The sequence below is a fragment of the Babylonia areolata genome, chromosome 7, assembly GCF_041734735.1.
Source record: "Babylonia areolata isolate BAREFJ2019XMU chromosome 7, ASM4173473v1, whole genome shotgun sequence".
Classification (NCBI taxonomy): Eukaryota; Metazoa; Mollusca; class Gastropoda; order Neogastropoda; family Buccinidae; genus Babylonia; species Babylonia areolata.
Window position 1 is genome coordinate 5,734,249 of NC_134882.1, and position 12,753 is coordinate 5,747,001.

At 45.2% G+C, this 12,753-nt stretch overlaps 1 protein-coding gene across 6 annotated transcripts in view; it reads left to right on the top strand.

Annotated features, from left to right (window-relative positions):
• LOC143283684 (uncharacterized) overlaps nucleotides 1–12,753 on the top strand; it is a 154,507-nt gene that overhangs the window by 59,859 nt on the left and 81,895 nt on the right. For all 6 annotated transcript variants that reach the window (XM_076589909.1, XM_076589914.1, XM_076589911.1 and 3 more), the window contains exons 3-6: nucleotides 2,758–2,973; nucleotides 5,771–5,891; nucleotides 8,324–8,375; nucleotides 9,551–11,366. In XM_076589909.1, the coding sequence (XP_076446024.1) occupies nucleotides 2,758–2,973; nucleotides 5,771–5,891; nucleotides 8,324–8,375; nucleotides 9,551–11,366 (2,205 nt within the window). The remainder of the gene's footprint in view (nucleotides 1–2,757; nucleotides 2,974–5,770; nucleotides 5,892–8,323; nucleotides 8,376–9,550; nucleotides 11,367–12,753) is intronic.

Below are 12,753 nucleotides of genomic sequence, written 5' to 3' on the forward strand. Positions count from 1 at the left end.
GGCTAATAATGCCTCCCCAGCGAATTATTTGTAAAGTGGAACATACCATTAAACCTAGTGAATTGCGGTAGTGTCGTTGGGTTGTATTGAAGGGATCATGTTTGACAGATGTTTGGAGGAGTCTTTTTCCAGTGGGTGTTGCGCTTCGAGCTTTTTGATGGAATATTAATTTAGTGCATGTGCCCATATATATATATATATATATATATATATATATATATATATATATATATATACAGATAAATAGATATATAATATAGATAGATATGTAGATATATATCTCTCTATATATAGATGTATATATCTATATATATATATATATATATATATTTATATATTATATATAATAATAATGATGAGAATGATAATAATGAAAATAATAATAATAATGATGATGATGATAATAATAATAATGATAATGATAATAATAACAGTAGTTCAAATGCGGCGCTGTCCTGGACAGTTTTTCTTTTGAAACACAGCGAACGCATGTGTACCCCATCATACATCCTTGTGTGCGTGATACGTTCCGGAATAATCAATGCGATGTTGGACCGCCGTGGGATATAGCCAGTCACACAGGATAATATTGATCCACTGAACACACTGCCTGACGACCAGCTTCGTCTTGTGCTATTATCTATCACACAAAAAAAAAAAAAAGAAAGAAAAAAAAGGTTCCGCTTTACGGGTTTCAAAACCTCCAGTGATGCGTGGCTGGAACACATTAAGAAGATCGATCTGCTAGTGCATGGGTGTGTGCAGGCTACATCATGCCGCCTTCCAGATTATTCTTATTCTTGTTATTCTCACACACGAGTGAATTCAATACACGTAGCAACTTAAAATTTGTTCTGAATGATTTTGTATACAGCGCTAGTAATATCGACTTTGATAATGATAATGATGACAACATTGAAAAAAACACAAAAAAACAATAGCAGTAGCAGCATCAGCACCAGCATCAGAAGTAGTAGTAGTGGCAGCAGCAACAGTATTTATTGTTGAAGCAGCAATCCCTAGCAGCAAGTCGAGTTTCCATGTCGGAATGACTTTTACGATCTATTGGGTTTCGCCTTTCTCTCACGCTGCTCATTCCGAGTCTCCCATGCATAGCCACACCCGGTTCGCCTGTCGGTTTCAGCGTCGGCAGTCCACAGTGAACTATCGAAGATAGGTTGCCAGGAGGTCACACACCAGAAGAGTCCCTGCGTAGCTGCCGAGTCACTTCGGTAGTGTTCAGTAGTGCTGGTCTGATTTAACGTACCTAGGACACCACCTTCTAGCTCCATACTGACGACAACAATAGCTCCATCGCGGAGCCAGACTGAGTGAGCGTCTCCCCCATAGTGAAGTCTGCCATCACGTCCTTCCAACCAGAGTCCCCCATGATTCTACCGACGTCAAAGACCTGGAGAGGGCTCACCCCAAGCACGGAGGTGGAGGGGGTTCGAAACCGGGGTCACCATGAGAACAAAGCATGAAAGGCCACAGAACATGACAATGATTTCATGTGTTGATCATTTGATGATGAAGGTGACAAGTCTGTACTCTACGTCTCCTTTCATAATGGTATCCCGATGTTAGCCAGGCCCGAGAGATAAAGACCCTTGAGGTATTGGTCAGGAATTTTTGCAACGCACCCAAAGAAACATCCGTGAAGTGGATGATACTTAACTGCGCGGTGGTCCCAGTCTTCCCATTGAAGTCCACAGCACATTCACCTCTGGGTTGGAGCCAGCCTTGGGCCGAAAAAAAAAAGCAACAACAAAGAAACAACCTCCACTGGGAATCGTTCTGTTGGTAGCGGTATACGGTGGAATTGTCAGTATTATGCATGCTTTTTTTTTTCGGAACAGTGGTCACTTTTTGTTCACAACGGTAGTCATTTGCTGCTATACGCAGCATTGCAGTAAGATCCTGTTGTACACAGGGTTGTACTTCAATAGTTTCTGTTGTACGCAGCGTTGTTATCAGTTGCTGTTGTACACAGCGGAAGTCGGTCGCATTGTGACCCTCGTACTTCGTTATTCCAGGGCTTTCATTATCAGTTGCCCGGCACCTTGAATCAGAGAGCCGTTCGTGAACAGAACGACACCATGACCTACACGCAAATACTCTCCTACCCGTTTCATCAGCACGTAATAAACGGCTCAGCTATCCATCAACCAGTTCCTTCCTATTAACTGGACTGCCATGTAGTTAACCGACCAGAGAATGCGAGAGATAAGGAGCAATGGAAAGGGGGATGGGGTGTGATTAAAAAGAATAAATCACTCTGTGTGTGTGTGTGTGTGTGTGTGTGTGTGTGTGTGTGTGTGTGTGTGTGTGTGTGTGTGTGTGTGTGTGTGTGTGTGTGTGTGTGAGAGAGAGAGAGAGAGAGAGAGAGAGAGAAGGAAAGAAAGAGAGAAAGAGACGTACGCACATATGCACATGCTTTTGAAGTATGACCTAAAATGATTAAGGAGGCAAGAGGCAAATGAAAGTTGAATAGTTAAAGAACCAAGAACTCATTAAGGATGCAATGCTACTGATGATGGTAATGACGACTAACTAAAATGCATATTGCAATCTTTTAAAGACAATTCTTTCTTTTTTTTTAATAAATTTATTCAGGGCACGTCTTTTTCTTTTTGGTTCCATCATATCTTTTAAATTCTATGATTATGATTTTTTTTTTTTATTCTTTACTGGGTGTAATTTCCTTCCTTCCTTCCTCTAAATTCACTTCTTTCCCTTCTGTCTGGATTCATTCAGGGTACGTGCCGGACACGGACTCCGAGACGGGCACCCTGACCACCAACTCGCCCACGGAGTGGACGGAGAAACAACTGAACGCTAACCTGGCTGCTGCCGCTGGTGGTGGTGGTGGTGGTGGTGAGCCGAGACTGAGAGCGGCGGCACACGGATCGTCGTCGTCGTCGGCGGCGGCTGAAGGGCTGAAGCCTAAACCGGCGGTGGTGATGGCAAAAGGTGACGATTTTTACTTGCGTGTGTGTGTGTGTGTGTGAGAGAGAGAGAGAGAGAGAGAGAGAGAGAGAGAGAGAGAGAGAGAGAAAATACGCCAAGCGTCACGAGAAAAACACCCCCCCCCCCCTCCGAAAAAACAACCCCCCCATTCTCGGTCCCCCCCCCCCGCCCCCCCACCCCCACCCCCCCCCACACACACACACACACCCTCCCCGACCCCTCTCCCACAAAACCACAAAACACTACACCAATAAAAGAAAAAAAAAAGAAAAAAGTGTGTGGAACATGCAAGGAATATTCACAATACCTTGTGACCAAAACAGATGCAGGCGTTAGTTTCAAAGGCGAAAGGGGAGTACAGATTTCCGCCTCCCCCCCCTCCATCCGCGACCCCTCTTGACAAGAAAAACACACCGCAGTGCCCGTGAAAGGGGAGACAGACCAGTTGGAACTAGAAGACTTGACAGTGTAAGCAGGTTGCTTCCCTTAGTGTAGGTTCGCGGCTGTCCGAGTTCTTTCGGAAGCGTCATACTGTCAGGCCGTTAAATTTTGCTAATGTAAGCGGCCTATATTTCAAAGAGGCGTTGATAAAAAATATCGAGGCTTTTATTTATTTATTTATTTTTTGTACATTTATTTTAGATAAGAAGGGTTTTGTTGTTGTTTTTTTTATAATAGTTTTCGTCTCAGTTGATAACGTAAAGGATACGGTCACGTGAAATGACTAAATTACGAAAACATGTGAAAGTGAAAAAGAAAGCGAAGAACAAGTAGGAGGACGAATACGTCGTTGGTGGGTTTTAAAATTAAATCAGCTTTGAGCAGACCATGTTTGCAGGAGAATGTAAATCTGACAACACACAGAGACAGGGACATAAATACAGACACATACACACAGACACACACACTGACACACACGCACACTGACGCGCACACACACACACACACACACACACACACACACACACAACACACACACGCACGCACACACACACGGACGCACGCACGCACGCGCGCGCCTAATTGGCATGTGTCTGTGGGTATCTCTGCTCCTCTCTTTTTTTGTGCTCAGTGTACACACACTTACCCTCGATGTAACGCTCGATTTCTGATATCCGTAACTCAGATTGAATAAAAATGGAAACACACACACACACACACACACACACACACACACACACACACACACACACACAAAGATACACGCACACACATACGCACGCACGCACACACACGCACATCGTGTCAATTCAAACGGGAATTGTAAGAAACAATATTGAGAGAGAGAGAGAGAGAGAGAGAGAGGCGGGCAGGTAAGAGAACACTAAACAAACGTTTGCTGGGCGTGGAATAGAGTGACAATGCCAGTGGGGGGTCCGTGGGCGTTTCTTTGATTGGCCTGATAGGTGCGCGTGCGTGCGTGCTTACCCTTGCGACAGTGTATATTCAAGCGTGTGTGTGCGTGTGTGTGTGTGTGTGTGTCTGTGTGTGCGTGTGTGCATGTGTGTTTATGCGCGCGTGCATGCGAGTGTGTGTCTGTGTGTCTGTGTGTGTCTGTGTGTGTGTTTTTTTTGGAGGCAAGTGGGAATGAGTAACTCTAGCAAATGTATCATGCCAGTCCCAAGTCTTAGTCTCGCACCTTTGATTGTTGCTGGTTGCAGTAGCCTATGCATACAGTTGTGCTATCATTGGTTTGGTTATGAATGCTGTTATTCATGGACACTGTTCATCGCATAGAATGTGGAGAGGTAATTCTTTGGGTATCCCCATTACACCTGTTTTTCAAGGCCTTATGGCTTGTGGTTATGCTTTTTGCTTTTTTTCGTTTGTTTATATATATGTATATTCTATCATTTTCAAATAAAATTCCGTCTGATATAATCATGTACATATACTTTTTTTTCTTTCTTTTTTTTCTTTTTCTTTTTAAGAGGAATAGGTTGCCTACATTTTGCATGAATGGACTGACTTGGTTTGAATTCGAGATACAAGTCGTGGAGTGAGAGGAAACGATCGAAAGTGACATATCATCATCAACATCATCATCATCATATCATCATCATCATCATCATCACGCACGCACACACACACAAACACGTCACTCACTATCTTCATCATTATCATGTTTATGATGATGATGATGATTTATTATTTTTACTGTTATTACGATTATTATTATCATCGTTGTTATTGTTGTTCCGATTATAATCATTATTATTATTAGTAGTGTTGCCTTTATGTTATGTTTTTTGTGATGTTTAGAATAGGGAAAGATGGTGTGTGTGTGTGTGTGTGTGTGTGTGTGTGTGTGTGTGTGTGTGTGTGCATGCGCCAGGGCTCGCGCATGTGTATTTGTAGAATATACACGGTACACACAGCTGTTGTACGTATCCATGATACTGTTGGAGCACAGCAGTACTGGATAATTTCTTTAACAACCATTCTCATTTTCATGCAGAAGTATATTGTAATGAAGCTGTCTGGTATAATCATACTCAGTACTGATAATGTCTCTCTCTGATTGCTTAAGACATTGTTGCGTGGCTTGGTATTAATCTTATATCTAATTATAACATGATATGTTATGTCTGTTCTCTGAGTGTGATTATAGCATGTGTGTATGATTGTGATGTATTTGAGGTTTATGTCAGCTCGGTATTCAAGCATTTTATGTCTTTTTACGTATTCATATTGAATTACAGTGATTGTCATACATTGTTTTGATAAGGTACACCACGCGTGAATTTCTCTTATTTGAGATGATAAAGTTTTCTTTATTCTGTTCTGGTCTGGTTTTCAGGTCTGACAGACGAAGTTGTGAAGGACTCAGAGGTAGACTCAGATATCTGCAGTGATGCTGCTGCTGACACTGCTGCTGCTGTGGCGGCGGAGACTGGGTCGGATAAAACGTTAGAAGCAGTGTGAGTATGATTATTCTGTGTGATTATTCAAATTATTATTATTATTATTATTTGTTTATTTATTTTGGTCAGGTCAAGGAACGAAATTTGTAAGGGTGTAGGGATGGTGTTGATGATGATGATGTTGGCTCCTAAGTTTTAAAATCTTGAATGAAAAGTGTGATTTCATGTTGGTGTTTTGTGTTTTTTTTTGTTTTGTTTTGTTCGTTTTTAGTGCTATTTTGAGCCTCATCGTGTGTGTGCCTGCGCGCACGTGTGTGTGTGGATGGGGTGTGGGTGTGCGCGTGTTTCTCTGTGTGTGTGTGGGTGTGGGTGTCTGTTTGTGATATTTGTTCAAACGTGCAGTCTATTGTCTGTCATTTGGATATCAGTACATTTCTGTATGGCTGTTGTCTTAATTCGTTCTCGCATGGCTGCATTTCTGCAATGAACGACATGGTCACATTACTCCTTCGGATTCCCACACTTTCTCAATCTGTGTGTGTGTGAGAGTGAGTTTCAAGGAGTCGTAAAAGCTTGCGGGTTAATCCATTCACGCCACAAAAAACAACAACACACAATAAAATAAAAACCCATCAATGTTGAGTCGATGCCAGACCTACGCTTACATACATCCAGCGCCCAGCACAGGCCTTGAGTCTTTCCCCGAATATGCTTCCTTCTGAGAAAGAGACAAAGGAAGAGAGTGGGCGCGAATTCCATTGCATGGGAGACTGATAGCTGTGTGCATGCAAGACTGATGCTACTTCCGTAATATTCCACCAACGAAACGTAGTAAATAAGTGTCTGGAAGGTTGGCAAAAAGTAGTACCATTGACACGTAGCGCTATTGACACGCAGTGCTATTGACGCGTAGAGCTATTGAGCCGATGAAGCTGAAAAAAAAAGTGCTATCTACACGTTGTGTTATTAGACGTAGTGATAACGACGCGTAGCGCATATCGGGATGTACCCCACCTGTATTGGAAAGGCCATGTCACGAGCCCAGTGGAGTCCATTGCCAATGTCGTGCCACCTGTACAGTCAAATCTGCATGTGCAAAACGAAATTCGCGATATAGGCGTTTTGCACGAAGTGAGGCAGAGCTTTGTGTGGGGGGATAGAGGTGGGGGTGGGGGATTCGGGAGAACAACATTCTGTGTTCTGACCAATGGGCTATCAGTTTACAAGCTCAACACCAGGACGGACCAAGGCCAATATCTTTTGCAAAGTGATGAAGCGAAAATGGGGCCGCGGCGGCAAGTAACTGGTTTTTCTTGTATTTTGTCATAATTATTGTTGATTTGGGGAATACACGTCAAATTCGTTGATGTAACTTAGTATGTATGGTGTTGAGGTAAGTACCGAGAGTCGAAAGAACTGTCCTGTCTTTATGCCATGCGAACAGAGACAAAAGCTGGCTGTGTCAGCCGTTCGTGGTGAGTAAAAATCGGGCCGTCGCAGTGTTCATCTGTCGACCAGTGTCGTGTCTGTCAGCAGGATTTCGCGAAACGTTAGCATGAGCGTAAAGTCCTATTTTAACATCCTGAATTCAGGAACGGCCTGTTTTACCGGCATTTTTTGTGCTTGTATGAAACGGTATTACAGTTAAGAAATGTTGTAACCCATTTTCAATGGATTTCGACTTATTGTGTTATTTTAACACACACACACACACACACACACACACACACACACACACAAGCACAAGCACAAGCACAACACACACAAACACCAACACACGCACACAAATATCGAGCTATTAAAAAAAATCTTTTAAGCAATATTTCTGCAAAAGCTCTGGAATATCAACGGTAGACTATTTCTTTTTCGTGGTTTAGCGCTCTACGAATCATTTGTGAAGTTAAAAACTCCAAATGAACATGCAATACCAGGGACACTGTGATTATGTGTGTGTGTGTGTGTGTGAGAGAGAGAGCTTGCGCGCGCGCGCGTGTGTGTATGTTTCTGTGTATCTGAATGTGTACATGAATGCAAGCTATTGTGATAACGTGTCGGTTTAGTTCTGGTTGTCTGTTCGTCTGGCGTATGAGTTTGATTCCGGTTTGTCTCTGTTTCTGTCAAGTTTTTCTGTCCCTCTGTCACTAATTGTACACTTCCTCCCTGTCTTCGTTCTCTCTTCTTTTCTCTCCCTGTCACTGTCGTTCTCTCTGTCTTCTTTCCCTGTGATTCTGTCACTTTCTACTTTTGTCCTTTTGACTCTGAATCTGTCTATGTCTGTCTGTCTTTGTCTACCTCTTTGTGTGTGTGTGTTTGCGTGTGTGTCTGTGTGTGTGTGTGTGTGTGTGTGTGTGTGTGTGTGCATGTGTGTGTGTGTGTGTGTGTGTGTGTGTTACTGTCTGTATAACTGTTTGTATATCTTTTTAGAACAGCAAGCATAATATGTATATTTTTTGGGGGGTGAAACTTGGATTTATTGAATTCATTTTCAGTGGTACCCAAGGAGGCAAGGCACCATGCAGTGAGGAGACCGAAGAGAGCGAGGTAAGATAACAGGCATAAGTGACACTCCAGATTTCTTCTGTTGAACCTTATTTCATGTTTTTTTGTTACAAAGTTCTCTACCTGTCAGTCAGCTTTGGGAATACACACACACACACACACACACACGCGCGCATGCACGCAGACACATGCATGCGCACACCAATGCAAACGCGCGCACACACACGCGAGTTCCTGTGCACTAACTCATGGAGACTGATACAATAATGAAGGGAGGGGAAGGGGATAGATAGAGGTAGGAGAGAGAAGATTTTCCAAAGTAATTAATGAAAGAAAAGTGCATAAACGTTGCATTTTTCTGGACAAACGCAAGTTCTACCGAAACCAAACTTAACAGGGTGGAAGGTATGCATGTATAAAACCTCAGTCATTCCATGTTTAATGATGAAGTAAGCAGGGTGAGAGGTCAAGGTCAAGGTCACTCTTTATCAGACAGAAAAAAGCCCAATAGAGCTCTTGTCTTACATCCATTTACATCCAGTTTTCATCAGACACGGTATAATGACTGGCCATGATGACAAGCCAAGGTCAGATGCGGATTTGAAGGAAACAGCATGGACACTAGTTGCTTTGTATTGTAACTTGTATTGCCTTTTGTTAGACCAGATTTCTCGGTGTGAAATTCGGGCTGCTGTCCTGGGGAAGAGCACATCGCCACAGTGCTGTGCCATCCTTTTTTTTTCTTTTTTCTTTCTTTCTTTTTCTGTCTGATAATATATTTCTTTTACTGTCAAAGTGGGTTTTGAAATAGAATTTTGCCAGGGACAACCCATGTCCAAAGGGTAGTATATCAGGACGTGCAGAGTTATTTTCCTTGGGAGGACCTCATATGCCGAATAGAGACCTTAGAGAACCGTATGGATATTTAACGATGAAAAGAGCTGGATACCTATCAATAGGGCCATTTCTATTAGTTGTTGACCACTCTCACCAGCCTCCTCTTTATTTGCGGGGGTGAACGAATGGAAGAGAAAGCAGCCAGTGGTGTTGGGGTCATGAAAGGCCACTCCACAGACCTGTTCCTTCTCAATATAAGGAGGGAGGAGCTGGTTAAGAGTTCACGGGAGACATCAGCATACAGCCGTATCATAAACAACAACAAAACAGATGTCTTCATACTTTTTTTTTTTTTTTTTTTTTTTTTTTTTTCATTTCAGGGTGAAGAAGATGAACACAGCGAAGAGTCCAGTGAGGATGACACCGCCTCAGAAGACGAAGAAGAAGGCGACGACGATGACGAAGTAGAAGAAGAAGAAGCAGAAGCAGTTGACGACGACAGACCTGAAGATGACCGCGTCGAAGCGGACAGGGTGGGCCCCTCGGGGGACATCCACCCTGCGACCCAGCTCTCGGCAGAGGGTAGTAACAACAGACCCGTGCCCGAGGCCGCTCTCATCTCCATGACAGAAAGCACGGGGACTGACATCATAAGCGCTACTAGTACTACAGCTACTGAAGCGCCGGAAACCACACAGCTTGAAAGCGCGGGTCCCTCGGCTCAGGAAGAGAGACCCCAAACCACGATCTCCGCTGCCCCCAGTCCCGACACGTCCCGGGGACCCGAGCAGCTGTCCTGTAGCCCCGCCACCTCGGCCAGCACCGACACCGCGGGAGTAAACGTCGCCGCTCCTCGTCCAGAACCGAAGAAAAAGCTGTCGCCCCTGGCTTCTTCAGCAGACAAGAAGGTAATGGCCGAGCACAAGAAACTCGTCAAGTCGGCCCACTCCCGTCTCTCGGACTACATCAAATCCCCCGCCCCGCCTCCCCCACCTTCCAAACTTAAGGAAGAGCCCAACAAAGCGGAGACGAAGAAGAAAAGCAACGTCGGTGACGCCAAAACGAATAAAACAACGGCCGCGGCGGGCAAGAAGCAAGACAATGGCTCCGGCAGCCTGGATAAGACAAAGGCTAACCCCGGCGGCAGCAGCAAGGCGGAGAAGATAGCAGAGAAGAAGGCAGCGCCGGTGGTGGTGAAAGAAGACAACAAGCCAAAGGTGAAGCGCGCGGCCCCTAAAAGCAAATGGGGCAACATCATGTCGCAGATAGAGGCCGGCAAAGACACGGCCAACAAGCCCAAACCCAAGACAGATGTCAAGAGCTCTCTGGCCGTGTACCGCACCGCGGCACCCAGCCCCTCCCCCACGGCCAAGAGAGACGCGGCGGAGAGAGATGGCGTCCACCACGCCAGACCCAAGGATGACAGCTCCCCGACCAAACCTAAGTCTAAGCTGAAGCTGGCCAAGCACTCCAAGCCAGACTTCAGCAACGTGAAGAGCAAACTGAACCTCAGCAGTCCACCCCTCAAGCTGTCCGGCGGCAGCCCTCGCGGGGAGACCCCCACGACCCCCTCCAGCCGCGGCAGCACCCCCAGAGACTCGGTCAGCCCCAGAGACCATGGCATCCCCATCAAAGACAGCGACCTCAATGACATGGGCAACATCAATAACTCCAACAACCCTAGGGAATCCGGGAATCCCAAAGACGCCCACCACGGGAGCGCCAAAGACTCTCTGAACACCAAACGCTTCGCGAACGCCGCTAAGGACTCTAACCCTAAACACCCCGCGAATCCAACAACAAAAGACTCCGTAAACCCCAGAGTCTCCTCCTCCTCCCCCTTCCCATCCATGGCTGGGAACCCCAAAGAAGGCCGGGGTTCCTCCCCGGCGGGGAACCCTAAAGAAGGCCGGGGTTCCTCCTCCAGGATGGCGTTGCCGGCCAGGAAGACTCTGCCCTCTTCCTCGGTGTCCCGGCTGAAGGCAGGTGGTGGGGGCAGAGTGGGGCCTGGGTCTGGGCTGACGGAGAACCACCAGGAGACCCTGGACAACTGCTCCGTCATGAGCCAGGCCACCAGCAGCAGGACCGACCTCAGCGTGCTGGACTATGAGGGGGACGGAGGGACCTCGCCCAGGGCTGGGCAATCCTCTTCTTACCCGGTGGTGGCTTCGGCGGTGGTGCAGCAGCAGAAGAAACGTGAGTAATTTTTTGTTGTTGGTTTTGTTTATTTGTTTAGTACTGCAGCCTTGTTGTCCTCTGGGGACTATCCCCAACGCCAACTGTCTAAGGCCCTCTTGGTCGAAAGTGTGGGGATGTAACTTGGGCAGAAAACAGTCCACTACAGTCAAATTCTAGCCTAAATGGCCGGGACAGCAGTTGCCTCCTCTGCTGTTCTCATGGCCATAATCCGACACGACTGAGTATCATACATGCATTCCGCTTCCATGTCTGGGTTGCATGAGCTGTTTTTGCGGTCTCAGGTTGGAGACGAAGAAACGCATCTGCTAGTATGCAGCGACTGTACCGAAGTCAGCCCAGCCAATGGAAAGAAAGCAGATCGCGAGCTCGGAAACGAACATTGTAAAATAACAACCTTCCATTTACGGTTGATGACGAAATGAATTGAAACACTCAAGCTTTTTTTTTGTTGTTGTTGTTGTTGACCTGTTGCATATTGGAGAGTTCCACGGCCATCTTGGATCTTGCGCATGGTCATCTAACTTTTACTCGAAATCGCGAGCAATGCCAAACGGGTGATCGCCAAAGGCAAAAGCAGCAAACATGTGCTATCCTCAGCCTCCATTGTTGCAACCAAATTCTGGACATCGAAGTGTGGTCGTATGCACAATAGAAAAACAACAACAGAATATTAATCAACAAGAGAGGCAAGGCCTTCAAGACTCGCTTAATTACAGAGTAATTTCCTTTTTTTTACTATCTGCACCAAAACGTTTGCAAAATAAATAAAACTTCCATGCTTAGCAAAAGAAGTTCCTGTTTGAACAAAAAATGATAATGACTCCTCTTGTTGTTGTGTCAGAATAAGAGGTCAAAGTGCCAAGTTTTGAGAATACAAAAAATATAAATATAACAGTAAATGCAGTTTGCATATAATTAGGCTTCTTTTTTAATTTTTTTTGTGCCCATCCCAGAGGCGCAATATTGTTCTAAACAAGATGACTGGAAAGAACTGAATTTTTCCTATTTTTATGCCAAATTTGGTGTCAACTGACAATTTGCAGAGAAAATGTCAATGTTAAAGTTTACCACGGACACACAGACACACACACACGGACATACAGACACACACACACACACACACACACACACACACACACACACACACACACACACACACACACACACACACACACACACACACACACACACACACAAACTGGAATGAAGAAGCCTGCTGTTTTGCTCTTTCTGCCACTCACGATCGCCTCTGTTGCTCGCAATTTCGGAGAGCCAGATAACTTCGAGAGGACAGATCATGTAACGCACCTCAGTAAGTCATGAAAGCACGGAACTATTTATTCTCTCCCCTTCGCTTTCTCTCTGTCTTGTTGTGCTGTGTGTG